This window comes from Saccharomyces paradoxus, chromosome XIII, assembly GCF_002079055.1.
Source record: "Saccharomyces paradoxus chromosome XIII, complete sequence".
NCBI lineage: Eukaryota > Fungi > Ascomycota > Saccharomycetes > Saccharomycetales > Saccharomycetaceae > Saccharomyces > Saccharomyces paradoxus.
The window spans coordinates 608424-626603 of record NC_047499.1 but is presented as its reverse complement, the minus strand read 5'-3'; the positions used below and the strand labels follow the sequence as shown (position 1 = coordinate 626603).

General features: G+C 38.3%; 10 protein-coding genes across 10 annotated transcripts; 4 read left to right on the top strand and 6 right to left on the bottom strand.

Moving 5' to 3' along the window:
* Window positions 1-57: 57 nt before the first annotated feature.
* On the bottom strand, window positions 58-2190 carry HSC82 (Hsp90 family chaperone HSC82; the record flags this gene model as incomplete). Its single annotated transcript, XM_033912597.1, has 1 exon — window positions 58-2190. One exon carries the CDS (start codon window positions 2188-2190, stop codon window positions 58-60), a length of 2133 nt encoding a protein of 710 aa, XP_033768488.1.
* A 371-nt stretch (window positions 2191-2561) lies between these two features.
* On the bottom strand, window positions 2562-5504 carry RTP1 (Rtp1p; the record flags this gene model as incomplete). The annotated part of the gene is made up of 1 exon (XM_033912596.1): window positions 2562-5504. The coding sequence occupies one exon, from the start codon at window positions 5502-5504 to the stop codon at window positions 2562-2564; it is 2943 nt and encodes a 980-aa protein (XP_033768487.1).
* Window positions 5505-5742: 238 nt separating this feature from the next.
* On the bottom strand, window positions 5743-6339 carry ADD37 (Add37p; the record flags this gene model as incomplete). Its single annotated transcript, XM_033912595.1, has 1 exon — window positions 5743-6339. The coding sequence occupies one exon, from the start codon at window positions 6337-6339 to the stop codon at window positions 5743-5745; it is 597 nt and encodes a 198-aa protein (XP_033768486.1).
* A 381-nt stretch (window positions 6340-6720) lies between these two features.
* SSO2 (syntaxin) lies at window positions 6721-7608 on the top strand (the record flags this gene model as incomplete). The annotated part of the gene is made up of 1 exon (XM_033912594.1): window positions 6721-7608. One exon carries the CDS (start codon window positions 6721-6723, stop codon window positions 7606-7608), a length of 888 nt encoding a protein of 295 aa, XP_033768485.1.
* Window positions 7609-9316: 1708 nt separating this feature from the next.
* RGM1 (Rgm1p) lies at window positions 9317-9955 on the top strand (the record flags this gene model as incomplete). Its single annotated transcript, XM_033912593.1, has 1 exon — window positions 9317-9955. The coding sequence occupies one exon, from the start codon at window positions 9317-9319 to the stop codon at window positions 9953-9955; it is 639 nt and encodes a 212-aa protein (XP_033768484.1).
* Window positions 9956-10407: 452 nt separating this feature from the next.
* On the top strand, window positions 10408-10869 carry SPAR_M02960 (uncharacterized protein; the record flags this gene model as incomplete). Its single annotated transcript, XM_033912592.1, has 1 exon — window positions 10408-10869. One exon carries the CDS (start codon window positions 10408-10410, stop codon window positions 10867-10869), a length of 462 nt encoding a protein of 153 aa, XP_033768483.1.
* A 404-nt stretch (window positions 10870-11273) lies between these two features.
* On the top strand, window positions 11274-12236 carry CTL1 (polynucleotide 5'-phosphatase; the record flags this gene model as incomplete). The annotated part of the gene is made up of 1 exon (XM_033912591.1): window positions 11274-12236. The coding sequence occupies one exon, from the start codon at window positions 11274-11276 to the stop codon at window positions 12234-12236; it is 963 nt and encodes a 320-aa protein (XP_033768482.1).
* Window positions 12237-12333: 97 nt separating this feature from the next.
* SPT21 (Spt21p) lies at window positions 12334-14613 on the bottom strand (the record flags this gene model as incomplete). The annotated part of the gene is made up of 1 exon (XM_033912590.1): window positions 12334-14613. One exon carries the CDS (start codon window positions 14611-14613, stop codon window positions 12334-12336), a length of 2280 nt encoding a protein of 759 aa, XP_033768481.1.
* A 556-nt stretch (window positions 14614-15169) lies between these two features.
* On the bottom strand, window positions 15170-15994 carry FPY1 (flavin adenine dinucleotide pyrophosphatase; the record flags this gene model as incomplete). Its single annotated transcript, XM_033912589.1, has 1 exon — window positions 15170-15994. One exon carries the CDS (start codon window positions 15992-15994, stop codon window positions 15170-15172), a length of 825 nt encoding a protein of 274 aa, XP_033768480.1.
* A 368-nt stretch (window positions 15995-16362) lies between these two features.
* On the bottom strand, window positions 16363-17892 carry MMT1 (Mmt1p; the record flags this gene model as incomplete). The annotated part of the gene is made up of 1 exon (XM_033912588.1): window positions 16363-17892. One exon carries the CDS (start codon window positions 17890-17892, stop codon window positions 16363-16365), a length of 1530 nt encoding a protein of 509 aa, XP_033768479.1.
* Window positions 17893-18180: the final 288 nt, after the last annotated feature.

Below are 18180 nucleotides of genomic sequence, written 5' to 3'. Positions count from 1 at the left end.
AATAGTAAAAATAAGTAAATTTATATAATATATAAGACATGAAGACGAAAAAAGAGATTAATCAACTTCTTCCATTTCGGTGTCAGCTGGAACCTCTTCAACTGGAGCTTCGGTAGAAGCTTCTGGAGCGGCTTCTGTTTCTTCTTCCTCATCAATATTCAAACCTAAGGAGATCAATCTATTTATTCTTGAAGCAAAGGAAGTTGGCTCTTCCAAACTGAAACCAGAAGTCAACAAAGCGGTCTCGAATAATAAGTTAGTCAAATCCTTGACAGTCTTATCTTGAGCACCACCTTCATCAACTCTCTTTTTCAATTCCTTAATAATTGGAGATTTTGGAGAAATTTCGAAAGTCTTCTTGGAAGACATGTAAGAGGACATGGAGGAATCCCTCAAGGCTTGAGCCTTCATGATTCTTTCCATGTTAGCGGACCAACCGAATTGACCAGTTCTGATGGCAGCTGGAGCGTCCAACAATTTGTACGAAACGACAACCTTTTCCACTTGGTCACCCAAGATGTCCTTCAAGGCCTTGGTCAATGGTTCGTATTCTTTAATTTCCTTCTCTCTTTCGGCTTTCTCTTCATCTGTTTCTTCCAATTCAAAGTCTTTGGTGATGTCAACCAAAGTCTTACCTTCGAATTCCTTCAATTGAGTGAAAGCGTATTCATCAATTGGATCGGTCAAGAACAAAACTTCAAAGTTCTTAGCCTTCAAAGCGTCCAAGAATGGCGACTTTTCGACAGCCTTTAGAGATTCACCGGTAATGTAGTAAATGTTCTTTTGGTGTTCTGGCATTCTGGTGACGTAATCGCTCAAGGAAGTCAATTCATCGACGGACTTGGTAGAGTTGTAACGTAGCAACTTAGCCAAAGCAACTCTGTTTTGAGTGTCTTCATGTACACCCAGTTTAATGTTCTTGGCAAAGGCGGAGTAAAATTTGTCAAATTGCTCGGAGTCCTCAGCAATTTCGTTAAAGGATTCGATCAACTTCTTGACAATGTTCTTTCTAATAACCTTCATGATCTTATTCTGTTGTAACATTTCTCTGGACAAGTTCAATGGCAAATCTTCAGAGTCAACAACACCCTTGACGAAAGACAACCATTCTGGAATCAAGTCTTCAGCTTCATCAGTGATGAACACACGACGAACGTACAACTTAATGTTATTCTTCTTCTTCTTACTTTCAAACAAGTCGAATGGTGCTCTCTTTGGAATGAATAAGATAGCTCTAAATTCCAATTGACCCTCGACAGAGAAATGCTTGACATATAATGGGTCTTCCCAGTCGTTAGAAATAGACTTGTAGAAAGCATTGTATTCTTCTTGAGTGATGTCAGAAGGGTTTCTGGTCCATAATGGTTTAGTCTTGTTTAATTCTTCTAATTCTTGAACTTCTTCCTTAACTTTTTTGGTTTTTGGCTTCTTTTCTTCTTCTTCTTCATCAACTTCTTCTAATTTTGGTTTCTTGTCATCTTCATCCTTCTTTTCCTCGTCTTTCTTTTCTTCGTCCTTCTTTTCTTCTTCTGGAATTGGAACTTCCTTTTCAACTTCCTTGGTGACTAGAAGTTGGATTGGGTAAGCGACGAATTCAGAATGTCTCTTGATGACTTCCTTAATTCTCTTTTCTTCCAAGTACTCCAATTGGTCATCTTTCAAAAATAATCTCAAGACGGTACCTCTGCCAATTCTTTCATTAACTTCGTCCAAAGTAACGGTGAAAGAACCACCAGCGTTAGATTCCCAAATATATTGTTCGTCGTCGTTGTTCTTAGAGATAACTTGAACTCTGTCAGCGACCAAGAATAAAGAATAGAAACCAACACCGAATTGACCGATCATGGATACATCGGCACCAGCGGAAAGAGCTTCCATGAAAGCTTTAGTACCAGACTTGGCAATGGTACCCAAGTTATTGATCAATTCCGCCTTGGTCATACCAATACCGGAATCTCTAATTTCCAAAACTTTTTCTTCTGGTTTTGGGGTGATTCTAATGAACAAATCTGGTTCGGTTTCCAATTGCTTTGGGTCAGACAAAGCTTGGTATCTAATCTTGTCTAAAGCATCGGAAGCGTTGGAGATCAGTTCTCTCAAGAAAATTTCCTTGTTAGAATAGACAGTGTTGATGATCAAACTCATCAACTGAGTGATTTCAGCTTGAAATTCAAAAGTTTCACCAGCCATATTTCAGAATGATTCTATTTTTTCTATTAGTTTTCTAAGGTTAGAAAAAGACAAGAAAAGCAATAACGCAAAAATAATGCATGTATTCATGTTACTTGAGGTGGGCAGTTCACATGCCACTCTTTTTATACAACTCTCCTCCCTCATTACCCAACGCTTGGTGGAAGCTCGAGAAAAAGAGAAAAATTGTTCTTTCACCTTCTAGAAAGAAAAATTGCCGAGAAAACAGAAAGTCGGGTAACAGGAACATTTCGGCGGCTATTTTCGCTTTCTTTTAGTAATAGCCGCTCCGTAAAAACGATAAGAAAATAGAAAATAATGTAAATATTAACTTTGAATACAAAACAAGTTCTAATCAAATGTGAAATAGGCTAGAAACTTTCTAGCACGGTTAAAAGCTTGTTAATCTGTTCACACACTAAGTAATCTTCATCTTGATCATGAACGTAAGATAATAGTGTTTTTAGCTTATCGTAGTTGTACTCAACGGGAAGCAAATCAAGCCCTGTGCCATACAGCAAATCGTGTATCAAGTGTACGGCACTTCTCCTCATTAGGAAAGAATCATCCTTACCCTTCAAATTCTTACGTGGTTGTTCTAATTGCAATATTCCGAACACACAATCCAGCATATCACGGATTCTGTTTGAAACGCCCCTAGCATTGACCTGAAGGCACATACCTAAGATTGACATCGATGACATACGCCATCTATTGTCCAATGGCGCACTATCATTTGGCCTCACAATATTAAGACAGGTATCTATAATCAAATAAGCCAATTTACCCTGGAACAGTTCGTTTTGACATTGAATGTAATTGATGAATACTTCACCAATTTTCAGCACGTCATCTAATCTGTTCTTTTTTTTTTTGTTTGCATAAAATTCAACAAGTGGGGGCAATATGGTTTCTGGCTCTAATCCACATAGCGTCGTAAGTCCTTTAATAACATTGAGGTAAATAAAAGGGTCTGCGTCCTTTAAATAATATAAATGTATTTGCAACACTTTCTCCAGTGAAATCACTTGAGACTTCTTTTCAGCTAGATAACGTAGTTCTGTTAAACCATAAGATTTTATGGGCACTAAAGGATCGTGTAGATTATTAATCGCTTTGTCAAGCATTTCCTTATCTATATCAATTTCCTTATTGCCGTTCTTTTCTATAGCATGCCCGTTAATCAAAATATTTTCTATCGATGTTAGTAATGCACCTGATTCGGCAGCTTTGATGTTGAAGGATTTTAATTTTCTAGAAATAGATTTTAATGTAGAACTGTTCTGCAATAATATACTACTAGACGATTCTGAAAGGACAGAAGACAATAATCGCAAAATAATTTTGTGAGAAGGAGCTTCATTCGAATCTAATTTTTCTGTTCCTACTTCTTCTTCGTCGTCAGAATCTGCTTCAACTTCCTGTGTTTCATCTTTTGCCTGAACAACATCAATCAGTTGATCAATAACAATAAGAACGTCTTTAGGTTTGTTAACAATGCTTGTTTTGAATTGGTCGTTCATCCGTTCCAAAAGTTTCAAGTCCATGAGTATTAGCGCGTTATCTGAAACGCTTGACATCGCGCTTAGATCAGCCGAAGATCTTTTTCCACTTTCTTTTGTATGATGTACCCATCTTTTTAAAATTTCCAAAAATAAAATCTTTGATTGTTCTTCGTCATTTAGTAGCACCAAAAATTCCATGAATAATTCTATTGAAAGGTCCATATCTTGGAAAAAATCGGTCATTTGAGCGTTTTTCGATCCTTTTTCGGGAAATAAGTCTGATGTATCTGTGTTTTTAACCGATATGTAGGGTAGTTGTGTGTCAAGATCAATCAAATATTTCCATTTCTCATGCTCAAAATTAACTAAGTTAAGGCTCAGTAAATTAAGATTTTGAAAGTTTTCTGTTATGACTATTAGAGATTTTAATAATGATAATACGACCTGATAATAATTCGAGGAAGATTCCTTTGGAAAATTTATGCTCTCTGTACTTTTATCCTTTGAAATAGACAGCTTATTTATTTCTAATGGGTCTAGTTTTTGATTTTTCTTCAAAAAAAGGGCATATATCCATATATTCAAAAAGAACTGTCCAGCTGAAGTACCATCTTCTTTGGCGCAACCAGTAACTAACTCATTGAGTAAATCCGTTGACGAATTTTTAGATAGCGATATGAGAACGTTTATAACATCATTCAGTTCCTTTGCTGAATGATCGATTAACGGGGAGTTGAAGATAATAGAGCGAACCTTCCTAAACAAAAAATCGTTAACAATCCTCTTATTCCTTATGAAAAACTTTAAGATTAGTCCGTTGAGACAGGTGACCAGAATAGGCCTGTTCACAAAAGTGAGGCCATCATAAATTTGCTTGAATAGTCCTGTCAAGTATTGCAGGTTTGTCATTGTTTTCGGTTTACTCATCAAAATCTGGTAGATACGACTGAACTTTTCAATGTCTATATCTTCTGCATCTCTCACACCCAAAACAAAATCAATTAAGCTGACCAGGCCGTTTTCCGGTCTTCGTAACGCTAACGTTGTCAATTTTGATAGTATTGATTCCCTTACCTTTTCGTCTTGAATTGTTTCTGCCAGTAAAGTATAAACCCCAAACAAAGAATAAGTTTCCTGCGTATCTTCCAGATTTCCAATCATTTCTGAAGTGTATTTGCTAGGCAACTGCACGTGTAACACAATCAAACCTAACAGAATGTTTGCGTACGCATTGCCTTTTAAGATTATATTTCTCAAATAATCGGAAGACCTCTCATTAGTTAGAACATTATAAAATACAGTTATGACTTGAGATAATGTATCGCTATTTATGGTATGCCATCGAGGTGTTTCATATTGTGCGCTTCTTTCGCCCTTCTTGAAAGCATTTAGTCTTTTCGAATCAAGCGGAATTTTCATTGTAAGAGGCAAATTGGCATCTATACCATGAATAATCAAAAGATTTATTAGCTCGTCCACGTATTTCATATCATGCAATGAGATAGGCAATAATTCACTTTTACTTTCGACGAGCATCCGTTGCTGCTCAAGTACTTGAATGTGCAAATTCTCGAAGTTTTGCAGAAGCACTACAACAAACTCGTTGTTACTTGAGCATTTCAATGCCTGATAAATGGAGGAAAGTGTGACTGAATCAAGAACGCATCTATTTATGGGAGTGATTATATTGTCATCCAAATCTTCGAAAAAAACATCTAGGGGTGTCTTTTTGGTGAGCTGCGGTTTTCTATTCAATATATCATGTATATTAATCTTTTGCCTTTTATCCTCACTCATATTTTCAACCATATTTTCATCTAAAGATACAGGACAAGAATGTATATGAGGCAATGATAAGCTGTTAATGCCATATGCTTGTCGCTGTGATGAGATGATTATGTTTTTTACTGAATCTCGCAAGCAAACTGCGGGTAGCCCTACACTTTTTATTTTTCAACAGTTGGAATATGTTCTTTTTTTTCCAAAGGAAAAGAAAAATGTTATGCATATAATGTACTTCTATTTATAAATATAATAATATTATTGATTAGTTTGGCATCGCATTTTCGAAAAGTTTTAAGAATGCGGGACACCAATTGGAAATTGTCGTGTCGGTAACCATCCAATGTTTGATGGTTTTCACAGCCACGTTTTTGTCTTTTTCATTGAAAATCTGCGATAGCACCGTTTTGGTGTGATCGTTCTGTAAAATCTTGGCAACATTTGAATCTAATTTTTTCTTGTAAAATTCCAACTCCTTCGAGGACAATTTCGAGCTACATCCAGTGAGATCGTTGATCTTAGCTGCTAAGTCGTCTTTACTATATGGTATAGTCTGGAGCTGTCTATCGCCTTGGTCTTCCACGGGCACGTCCTCACAGGCAGATTCTTGTTGAGTAGCAGTTGCAGATGGCTTCTTCAACACTGGCGGCGGTGTAGTAGCTGTCTTAGTGTTTCCATAAAGATCTAATACTTCTGTGGCAAGTCTGCCACTACCACATCTTTTCGTTCTCGTTCTTTGTTTTGATTTGGATCTGGGGCCGCTGTTAGGGTCGATGGAAAACAAAACTGTGGGACAATCGTTATAGCCAGGCACTTCAGCTTCTAGGCAGTTCTGAAAACTTTTCGTTGGTTTAATAGCCATCGTGCGCTATAGTATGAGGGATTAGGCTGACTCAAAGACCGAAAGATGCAGGACTTCTGAAACTCTCATAAGTGGCTATATCTGTAGAAGGAAGCCAGCCAAAAGCAAGTATGTGGCATCTTTCTGTCCGCCCGGCCGGGTACTACGCGGTAGCAAAGGGTCCCCCCTAAACGACGAGCTTATCACCCGGCCGTTGTTTACGAAATGGCCCTTTTTGATGTCTTTAGTCTCAATGGATGGATGAAAAAAACAAGTAAAATGACAAGTAAATGCTGCTGGCAGGCTAAGTTGCCTAGCAAATACAGAAGAGAGCTGGAATAGCGTGGACTAGTGATACATCTACATCCAAAAACTGACAGTACACGCACAAATATTGCAGAAATGAGCAACGCCAATCCTTACGAGAATAACAATCCGTATGCTGAAAACTATGAAATGCAAGAGGACTTGAACAATGCTCCTACTGGTCACTCAGATGGCAGCGACGATTTTGTTGCCTTTATGAACAAGATCAACTCGATCAATGCCAACTTGTCCAGGTACGAAAATATCATCAACAGAATTGATGCGCAGCACAAGGACCTGCTGACCCAAGTGAGCGAGGAACAAGAGATGGAATTGAGACGTTCTTTGGACGATTATATCTCTCAGGCCACAGATTTGCAATATCAATTGAAAGCAGATATCAAAGACGCCCAAAGGGATGGCTTGCACGACTCTAATAAACAGGCACAAGCTGAAAATTGCAGACAGAAATTCTTGAAATTGATTCAAGACTACAGGATTATCGACTCTAACTACAAGGAGGAAAGCAAAGAGCAAGCGAAGAGGCAGTACACAATCATCCAACCGGAAGCCACTGACGAAGAAGTGGAAGCCGCTATCAATGATGTCAATGGTCAGCAAATCTTTTCCCAGGCGCTGTTAAACGCCAATAGACGTGGTGAGGCCAAGACGGCATTGGCTGAAGTACAAGCTAGACATCAAGAATTATTGAAGTTGGAGAAAACAATGGCAGAATTGACCCAACTGTTCAATGATATGGAGGAGTTGGTCATCGAACAACAAGAAAACGTGGATGTCATTGACAAAAACGTAGAAGATGCTCAGCAGGATGTAGAACAAGGTGTGGGCCACACCAACAAGGCCGTTAAGAGCGCCAGAAAGGCAAGAAAAAACAAAATAAGATGTTTGATCATCTGCTTTATCATCTTTGCCATTGTTGTTGTGGTTGTTGTTGTTCCGTCCGTTGTAGAAACGAGAAAGTAATAGAGCACATGCGCCTTCTTCCCGCCAGCTCTAACTCCTATTATGTATAATCAAACCAATTTTCTATCAAAATCGAAAACCTAAAATTGTAACGTCTTTCCTTTTTCCTGTTTTTACCCTTCCCATACCTGTCCTTTTAACAATAAGTATTATAATTTTCTCACAAAAAGACAATACCCACTATCTAATAAATAATTTTAATACGTATGTAATACCGTTAAGAACAAGAATTTTTAACTATTAAATCCTACTTTTAAAAGAAACTGTCGCCCTTAATATTAGTCCCAATTTTGTAACGAAAAATTAAATACAAATTGGGGTGGAAAAAGGGAAATTTTACATTATTATTCCAAAAACTAGTTTTCAAAAAGTAAATCGTGGGGGTATGAACAACAATTGTTGTAGTCGCAACTACGGTAATTGGTCCTAAAAATTATTTTCTGGGAAAAAAAAAAAGGAACAAAGAGACCCGGACCATAAGTCCCGAGCTCCCTCTTTACCGCTGCTTTCTTTCGCCAAGAAAAAAGCAATTTATTGAAAGGCTTTTCTTGATGTTTTTGGGTATATGTACGCATTAGCAGCACCGAGTTAGAATAGCAAATGCCACGACTACAACATTTTCACTTCTCACTTGCGCGCTAAACTGCATTCGTACTAGACTTCACTCTCTTTTCTTTGGCAATAGTTAAGATGAGACCGTTCTACAAAACGAAAGGTGAAGAAACTGATTTTTCTCTTGCCTTTTATAGTGCGCTATTGCAGTTTCTATCTTTTTCCTTGCGGCCACTCTATATTTGGTTACCCGCATCATGTGTTTTTTGAGGGCTTAGACAAAATTTCTGTGATTAAGATACAAGAGGCAACCTCGAGGAGGCATGCATCAACGGCCGGACGACCTACAATAGCACGCTCCCTTAAGTATATGTAAACTTTCTTTTTGGGTAAGGGATGCAAAAAGAGGGCGAGGGTTTTGTTTATGTCTGATCCTTGTAGTAACCTTTGTGGTCAATTGAAGCTTTATGGTTGCTGATGCACACTTAAAGAGGGGAAGAAAGGTAATGTTACATGCATGAAAATGCAGTTGGTTCCCTCATACTCGTTTCTTTTTTTTTGGGCTTTCTTTCTCTTTAGTAATAGCTTTAAAGACATTAGTGGTAGTGGGTCTTTCCCCACACAAAAAAAAAAAAAAAAAAAATCTTCCGGCGCTCCTTCAGGAGCCTCGTAACTGATGCTTTTTTCTCTTTCCTTGAGATTAAGATAAAAAAATTAAACACCGGTAGCAACTTCTCGAGCCATAGGGTCCTGCACACTCTTCCATGTCACCGCACGAACCATTAAGTTACGTGGATGCCGGACTTTCAAACCATGAAAAGTTTATCTTTATTTAAGTAGAGTTTCCCTTCTCAGATTTCTGAGGATTTTTATCTTCAATCATTCCCTCTTTTTTTCTTTTTTTTTTTTTTCCCTTCTCTTACTTTCTTATTTTTTTTTTTCATTCCTCAGCGGATCCCTTCAATCGTTTATAATATTATTTTCCTTCTCTTTTCTTTCATTGTATCTTCTTGATTTCAACTATTGCTAGTGTGTATATGAACAGACGCCTCCTTCTCTTTCTTTCGTGTATTCTTGATTCAATTGCGACTTCATAGCACTAATCCTCCCCACTTACATCTATAGCCTAGGACAATTAGCATGACACTGGCTAAACATGCGAGGAAAACAACCGAAAAGGAACAAAGAAAACGCTTCTGTCAAGAGAAATTATAGATGTGTGGGATATCCTGACTGTAACATGAGTTTCAATAGGGCCGAACATTTGGCTAGACACATCAGGAAACACACAGGGGAGAAACCATTCCAATGCAATATCTGCCTTAAATTCTTTAGTAGAATCGATAACTTAAGACAACATCAATCTTCTGTTCACTCGGACGTCGATTTGATGTCCTTACGTAGACTGCAGCAGTCCGCAAATAACACTGCGAACGACCCAAACGCAACAACAAGAATGTTCCCGCAATTGCATCCATATGGAATCGTTGTCCATCCCGCTCCTGTTCCATACAATCTGCCGATAGCAACTCCCACTAGCCCACAAAACACCATCTCTCTTTACGCTCGACCATACTTCTCGCATCCCGTTCCATCCGCTCCCATCCCGTTGCCACATCAGCCTCCTCCACTCCCAATATACAGCTATATGCAACCACTCTTCCTTAACCACACTCCTATCCAGAATCGCAACATCGTCGAACTCCCTCCGGATAGTAGTAACACTTTAGCATCGCCGTCTAAGATGCAAACTTTTGACCAGGCTAACGACGCTTCGCCAAACGTAAAAAAATAAGCTCTACCGCACCCACTCCCCCATTCTACAAGCCGCATCACTGCTGCTATTGTACCCTCTTGGCCATTCGCGTGCGCGTTGATTACCGTTATTATGCAGACATTCTGATATCGCTTGCCATTTGGCTCATCTCCGCGCCCTTAAAATATATCCGCTTCTGTTGGGAAATGCCGAGCATAAAAATGCCGAAAATATAAAAAGAACAAGAACAATACCCTTCGAGGGAAACACTAACTCCCACTCCACGCAACCTTAATTACATTCGCGCGTCTGTGCCGTCAAATAGCAACTGGTTCGTATTGCTTTTATCGTCCTTGTTTATTATAACATTGTTGTTAGATAACAAGCAGTGTTTTACTCCACGGATTGTCTATAAGGATTTTGTTCCTCGACCCCTTATATTTGCTCTGCTTCCCCTTCTCTGATTCTCCTGATTTGAGAACAAAAAAAAGATGACTCCACTTTTGCAGGCGGAAGCAAAAATGAACACAAGCCTTTACCTTACGGAAAATATTCAGCAACGTGAATTCAACCTCACCAGCCCTCAGTCATTCTATTCTTCCTCGGTGTCCAATAGTAAAAATAACTCAGACATTTTCAGCTATAACACTGCCAACAACAGTACGGTGAGTTCTAGTGATGAGTTCACTACCCAACAAGATGGCATGAGCACCATAATGTACAAAAACAATATCAGTAAGACCTTCGAAGACGACATTTTTTATTGTCCAAGAAGTTTGCTCACTCCAGAAGAACAAGTTGTATACCAGGAAATTGACAAGTATTACATGGAACAAGCCCTATTGACCCAGTTACAAATCTCTCAAACGTATTCTTCAACTCCAAAAGAGGAAAAAACTGTTAAGTTCAATCCCTACACTTCAAAGAGCTTCAGTCCCGCTTCTTCTGAATAACTATCGAGACACATTCGCTACAGGCATGGACTTCCTTTTTTTTCTATTTTATTTCTTTTATTATTCTGGGTATTTTTTATTAATCGGTTGAACTATGTATTACGTCAAAATCTCTTTAATATTTCTTTGTATTCTTCATGACGAATGTTCATTTCACTTTATTCCATTTTTTCAGTATTTCTGGGGCTACAGGTAGATGTGGCAAAAAAAAATCTTTTCCATTATTCGACGGGATCATCTATATATTTTATACACTTTTACAGGAAAAAAACTTACTATCTTTCAATATTTTCTCTTTATTTTTTTTCTTTGCTTCAACATAACTTTGTTGACTACCAGTTAAATGGGAGAAGAAAAAAAAGTACTGAAAAGGAAAAATAAAAACATTGTAACAAGTTTGAGATATGCCTGATCAACCCGAGACTTCTTTCAGTAGTAGAAATTCTCATGAAGATGTTAGCACGAAAAAAATCAATACTGATGTTGTTCCGAGACTGAAGAGCTTGCATTTCTCTCAAACCACTAAACCATCAAAATCAGCAGGACCATCATTCGAAAAAGCGGGAAATAATTTAAGAATTTCCACAGAGTTCCATAAACATGTTTGTAAAGTAGCATGGAAACATCTTGCTTGTGTTGATAAGCCGTCGATACCGCATATCGAAATCGAGATGAAATTTGGTATTATAGCAGACAAGAGAACGCATCACAGGATAGCGCCATACAACAAACCTTTCATTGTTCAAAACAGGAATGGTCGCTTAATATCTAACGTTTCTGAAAAAACGTTCTCAAATTTCCAAGAGTTACTCCATTTGAAATCAAACAATATAAGTAAAAGGCTAAGGACAGTGAAACAGGTACAAACGCATACGAAAGATTCGATATATAACTGTAACAATGTCTCAAAAGTCGCCAAATTAACTTCCTGGCGTTGTTCAGAAAACCTAAGAGACAAAGAAGTTAAACCTACTTTTATTAAAAAGATCCGTGTCAAGGATTTTCTTATTCGCTATCCTCAAAGTTCATTAGACGCTAAGATTAGCATCAGTCTTGAAGTACCTGAATACGAAAAGTCAGCCGCTTTCAGGAACCACTCTATTCTACAAAGAGTTAAGAACCGTTACTCCTACAGCTTCAATGATAAGGTACCTTTACACTTGGATTTGACAAAAGTTACCACAACACGAAGGGGCTCCTCTCGTCAATCCACGACCCATGAAGTGGAGGTAGAAATGGATCCTATATTCAAGCAGACAATTTTTGCGAATGATAAGGAGAAGTTTAATGAGTACATGTGCTTGTTTTTGAATACAAGCGATCTCATACGCAAGGCTGCTGAACGCAATAATATGGAAACGGCATGAAAATGCTAATCAATACTTCTTTTCCTTGTCTATAAAGCACCTTATGTATGATCAAGTATTTTTATATATGCTGTATTGGTGATTATTTCATCTATAATCAGTGTTTCATAGACTGAAGCTCACCGATAGGGCTTGTTACCACCTGGCTTCCTCCTCTTCCTGAATGGACGAAAGTTGAAAATAAATCGTTGGTTTTATCGCTTTCATTATCATCGCCGACATTATGTTCTCGCTCTCCCTCAACCATAGCTTCAGATAACTCCATGGGTTGATGGTAATTGAACATCCCACATGGTGAAGAAGGTATCGCCTTTTGCTTTTTGAGGACTTCCTCCTCTTCCTCTTCGTCCAAAACTTCTTCGTGAGATCTCTTGTTTTGCTGAACTTCTGGCACACTAATAAGCTTCTTCGAAGCGGTAGCATTATTATCAGAAGCTGGTTGATCAGCTGGCGTAGAAAAACTCATAAGCCCCGGCTGAGATTTTGTGATATCCGAATCTATTATGGATGCCTTTCTATCTTTTGTGTCGTTATCACAGGGAGTGTCATTGTTGCTATCGATTATGTTCAATGTCAATCCTTCCTTGATGGCTGCATGTTGCATATTTGTTGTCGAGCTTGAATGTGTAAGTTCAATTAACGGTATAGACAACGAGTCTATTGGAGAGGTTTTGTCAACATCGCTAGGCAAAGATATCTTATTGTTTTGAACTGTCTCCAACTCACCAATATCTTCGTTTTCCAGAGCGATAGTGTTGCAGGTGTTGGGATCGTTAAGTGTTACAGAAGGAGGCTTCAAGTTTTGCTGATTGAGATGCGAGACGCTTGCGGAAGTTGGTGATTCAAAAAAATTGAAATTGGAAAACCATCCCATCTCATCTTTGAACACTACATCGGAGAAGTCACTCATGGGGAATTCAGCGTTAAAATCCAATTCATCATCAAGCTTGTTTTCTTTACTAGTTATACTTTGGGGTGGAATATTCTCTTTGTCATTTTCATTCGTTAGAGATACCTTATGTTGCTTTTGTTTCTGCTGCAATTTCTGTCCTTCGTTACTTGGTTCTGATAGGATGTCATTCAAAATTGAATTATCATTATCACTTAAATGTTCTACTACTGATGATCGCCTGCGGCCTACTTGCGTAGATTTGGCAAAATTTTTGGAATATGAACTCTTGACTTTGACAATGGTTTGCTTATCACTTGCTTTCTTTTCACTGCCAGTCTTCAATGCTTGCTTGAGATTTACGTTTACTGATGGCGGTTTTTTTGCTATCGTCACTGTGCTAGGGGATGATTTTTTCGTAAACTTCCTCTTGTTCAGCATGAAATCGAACCTCTTGCTTACTGAATCATCGATCTTGGTCTTCTGGATAGTATTATCGTTTTGCAAAGTATTTATTTCGTAGGCTATATTTTGATGCTGGTTGTTTTGTTGATTAGCCTCTGTTTTTCTATCTGCTAAATAGATTTTGTGTGCAATTGAGTTCCTTGGGAAACCAGTGTTGGCTATATTTGGTTTAAGATTCCAGATGGGTAAAGACTGCGTCCTGACAGCTTTTGGAGCAGGCATAGGATTTGTCTGTCTTCGTCCCGTAGTCCCATTACTGGTATTATTTACTGTTATTGTGGTCCTTGCATTCCTTGAATTTTTCATTTGGTTTGTCTTGGAAAGAACTTGCGTTCTTGGGGTAAATGGAAGTGTTATTGATGGTACAGAAGACTGCATTTGAAGACTCGATATACGAGAATTTGTAGTACTGTTGCCAGAGGCCCTTAAGTTAGTTATAACCTTCGTGAATCTTAGTTTAACTTCCAAAGTCTCCTGTGGAATTTGGCTATTTACTACCATTCCGTTTTTACTCGAGGTGTTACTATATGATCTTCGTAGTAAAGCAGAAACATTCGAGCATACTCTTCCAGTAACTATAAAAGATTCATCTTCATACTCTTCTTCAGTAACCTCATCGCGCTCTTCGCTTTCTTCTTCACTCATACCGTTTTCTATGTACTGGTAGGGACTGTTCTGAACCTTATGAAACTTTCTTCGAAGCCTGGAAAGAAGACCAAGACTTACTAATGGCTCATCCATTTCACATATATCACGATAGTACAAATTATAATCGTGCCCATCCTTTAAGGTGTCATGATCTAATACTTCAGGAGAGTTCAAGTATATTTCATGTAATATGGTCTTCAAATGGATGGCGCCGATTCGCAACTCTGTCCGCTCATTCGTATCTGTTGAGAATGGATTGGGAATATTAGCTACTCTTACCTGTTTTGGAGCCCTAGAGCGCGCCAAATAACTACCATTGGATCCATTGTCCAATGTGTAAAGAATCTTCAATGTCATTTGAGAGACTTCAGACATTTTTTACCAGAGTCTCGTTTTTTCTACTTGTTATGAGTACCGATTCCAGTCCACGTTTCAGTTTCACCTAGTTAAATTGACTTCGATTATATGTCTTGACTAGCCTCGCCTTAAGTGCTGCTTATAAAAGAAGAAATGCAGTGTAAAACAACACTCACCGCTGTTCAGTGCAGTTTTCAAGAGCCGAACTCTCTATTCAAAAGGCTTCTCGATACGCCTTTTTTCTAACGCGACGCGTTTTTTTACCTTTTTTTATAACACGAAAAAAGCGGGCCTGTATATGAAGATTTTTCCTTTCATGCAGCAGTTGTATTTACTGTATGAATTATGTGCTTTTATGCTGGTTTGCCCCTTTTTGGTATGTATTTTTTAGGGCCTCACTTCAGCGATTGAAGCTTTAACAGTAGCAATGTGATCTTTTTTTGTCGTATTATATTCCTACCACGAGTGCTGCTCTCTTTTCGTCGAGAGAGATAGTCACGACTGGCGGTGAATGAGAAAACTTTCTTTCCAAAAATATCTATATCTATACACATACTGCTAAATATTTGGGTGTTCAGCTCTCCTGGTTAGAGAACTTATCTTCGAGTTCAGAAGAGATTACTTCTCCCTCGAGATTATTAACCACTCTATTGACAATGCCTTTTAGATATGAATCGTCTTTCTTTTCACCCAATATACTAACTGTATTGAAACCCATACCGAAATGTGGGTATGAGCCTATTTTAATTGCATCTGAAACTTTTTCTGATTCATCTTGAATCAATTTTAACTCTTTAGAAATTTGGGACTCAGTTAGATGTGTTCTGACAAAATAACGAACGTATTCACGTGGATCCTTATCCAAATTATATATTTTTTTCAATGTGGGAGTGAATGCTTTTAGCATTCTTGCAAATAGTTGAGGGATACCGGGTAGTATGTAGACCTTGTGAGATATGGAACAAATAGGTACCCACAAGTCATCGCAGACGTAATAGTTTCTAACGTTTGTACCTTTCGGCATAGTTGCCATTTGGTAATGTGCCTTCAGAGCATCAGAATCAAGCCTTGCCTCGGGGTCAGATTTATGCCTCATCCGTTCTTTGCATTCTTCATCTAGTTCACAAGGCAACTTAAAACTTTTCGCCATACATTCATAAGTAATATCATCATGGGTGGGACCGATCCCACCTGTACTAATGATAAAATCGTAATTTTTGACCAACCTTCTCACAGTATCTACGATCTGGGTTTCATCATCTCCTATGGTTGCGATTTCTTTTAATTGGATTCCATGGTCAAAGCAGTATTTCGCGAAAAAAGTGGAATTCGTATCAACAACTTTTCCATTCAGCACTTCATCACCAATAATAATACAGGCTGCAGTTACTTTCACCATTGTACCCTTAACAGTAAATACGGTGCCTACTTCTGCGACTCTTTATATCATTATTACCACCATTGTATCTGCTATTGTTATATCCCTCGCTCTTCCCTTTTTTAGTCTCTCGGGCGGTCACAGTCGTTTTCCACGTATCTTGAACAAGGAAGATCTAAAAACATTAAGTTAAAGTATTATAATTAATGACTTATTTTATAAATAATAAATGCAATTTGTATATAAACCGTACATAATCTAGATACCGGTGTACCTGAAAATTATAAGCGTATTGTCTCCTTTTTTTGGCCTTTTTTAAAATTGTGAAATGCATCTCGGATATATTCGCCTCTTCCCTCTTTTCTTCACTTATTGTTACTATGGGATGCTCAATTATGAGTGTGCATATGGTTGTGCTTGGTAAGAACAGTCTCTTTGTAATTTTCTGGTCCCTCACCTTGCTCATTCTCCTCGCCTTTTATTTCTTCCACGTATTCGATATCTAGTCTTCTTAAATTCGATACGTCATTGGTTAGTACATCACGTAAATGATGTGTTACAACTTCGAACTCATTAACACCTAAAATATTGCCCCATTTTTGTAAAGGAACTTCTAAGGTTAAATGTCCACGTAAGTTGGGCCCGGAGGACAGTAATGTCAGCTCTTTCAATTCATAAGGTTTCTGGGAATTATTATTGGAGATCAGTTTATTCAACGTATCCTTAACCAAAGTTTCTATCTCTAGGTAGCGCGGATCATCACGAGAGACTGACTGATCGATTAGCTCCTTTATCGCAATGCACATACCCTCACCACCAGCTTTAATAATCAAACCGGAAACAATCAAACCACCAATCGTGTCTAATGATTGTATATTAACCAAGTAACCAGTACTAATTGCCACCAGAGCAACGAGAGAAGTTAACGAATCAACACGGTGATGCCAAGCATTTGCCATTAGTACATTTGAATTAGTATCGATAGCAATCTTTCTCGTGGCTCTAAATATCCATTCTTTAGCTGCAATGGAAGCGGCTGCAATCCAGGCGGCATTGATATCAGTAACATCTTCGATGATGTCTTCGGAATAAGTATGAGCATGACCTAAGTTTCCTATGGTGTCAATGATTGCATGTGGAACTATGGGTCCTACGAGTGCACACAGGGAACTCCAACCTATAGATATGCCAGCCATGGCTAAGATTGTTGAAACTGCCAAGGAACCAACGGTTTCAATTTTCCCATACCCATATGGATAGTCAGCGGTTGGCTTATTGGCTGCTAGCCCCACTGAAAGCAAAGTCAATAAGTCAGAAACCATGTCACTTATTGCATGAATAGCATCAGCAAACAATGCTTGCGAATGGAATACGATACCGCCAAAAAATTTGCCTATGGCAATACCAACGTTTACACCCAAGCCTACCCATGTAATTCTTACGCCTGCATTTTTCCTAATTTGTTCGGTACTGAGTACTAATAATGGATTGTGAGTAGCGTGAGAATGCGTGTGTCCATGGGAATGTGAATGCGAATTCAGATTTAATGACGAAGGTTTGTGAGCTTGCTCACATTTGCTGCTTTTGTAGTCTCGTATTGTGCCCAAAGAAATTAAATCGTTTTCTTCTGTTTCTGATTCACGTAAATGAACATGGTTATGAGTGTTGAATGCCTCCGCTAATTTCTGGTATTGGGGATTTTTTTCCAATTCTTTTATTGCAGCCCTTTCAATTTCAGCTTGTCTCTTTAACTCGCTTATATCAACGTGTACTTTATCAGTGTCTTTTTTGTTTTTACTGCCCTTTTCAACTTTTGATCCAGTACTTATGTGGAGACTCTCCTTCCTCACCAGCAGTACTGGACATACTTTTGGAAGAGTGATCCTTATACAAGGCCTTCTCAGGCAGGTTCTTAGCATTGTCGAAAATGTAAAAAGGAAGGCGATGATTGTTGTGATGCAATAATATATATAAATCAATAAATTCACACTCTCTCAGTTATTTAGCGCAAATGAACAAAAATCACGAAAAAAAAAGCTCTAAGTCGAGGTTACCAAAAGTTTCAGAATTCCTATCGATAATCAATTGCTTGAAGTTGTCATGGAAATGTGCTTTTTTTATTTTTTTCAGAACTCTCGAGAAAAATTGCCTTGGCGCGTTCCTCCTACGAAGGAAAGCAGAAGAACAATTGTTACGTAAGGAAAGCT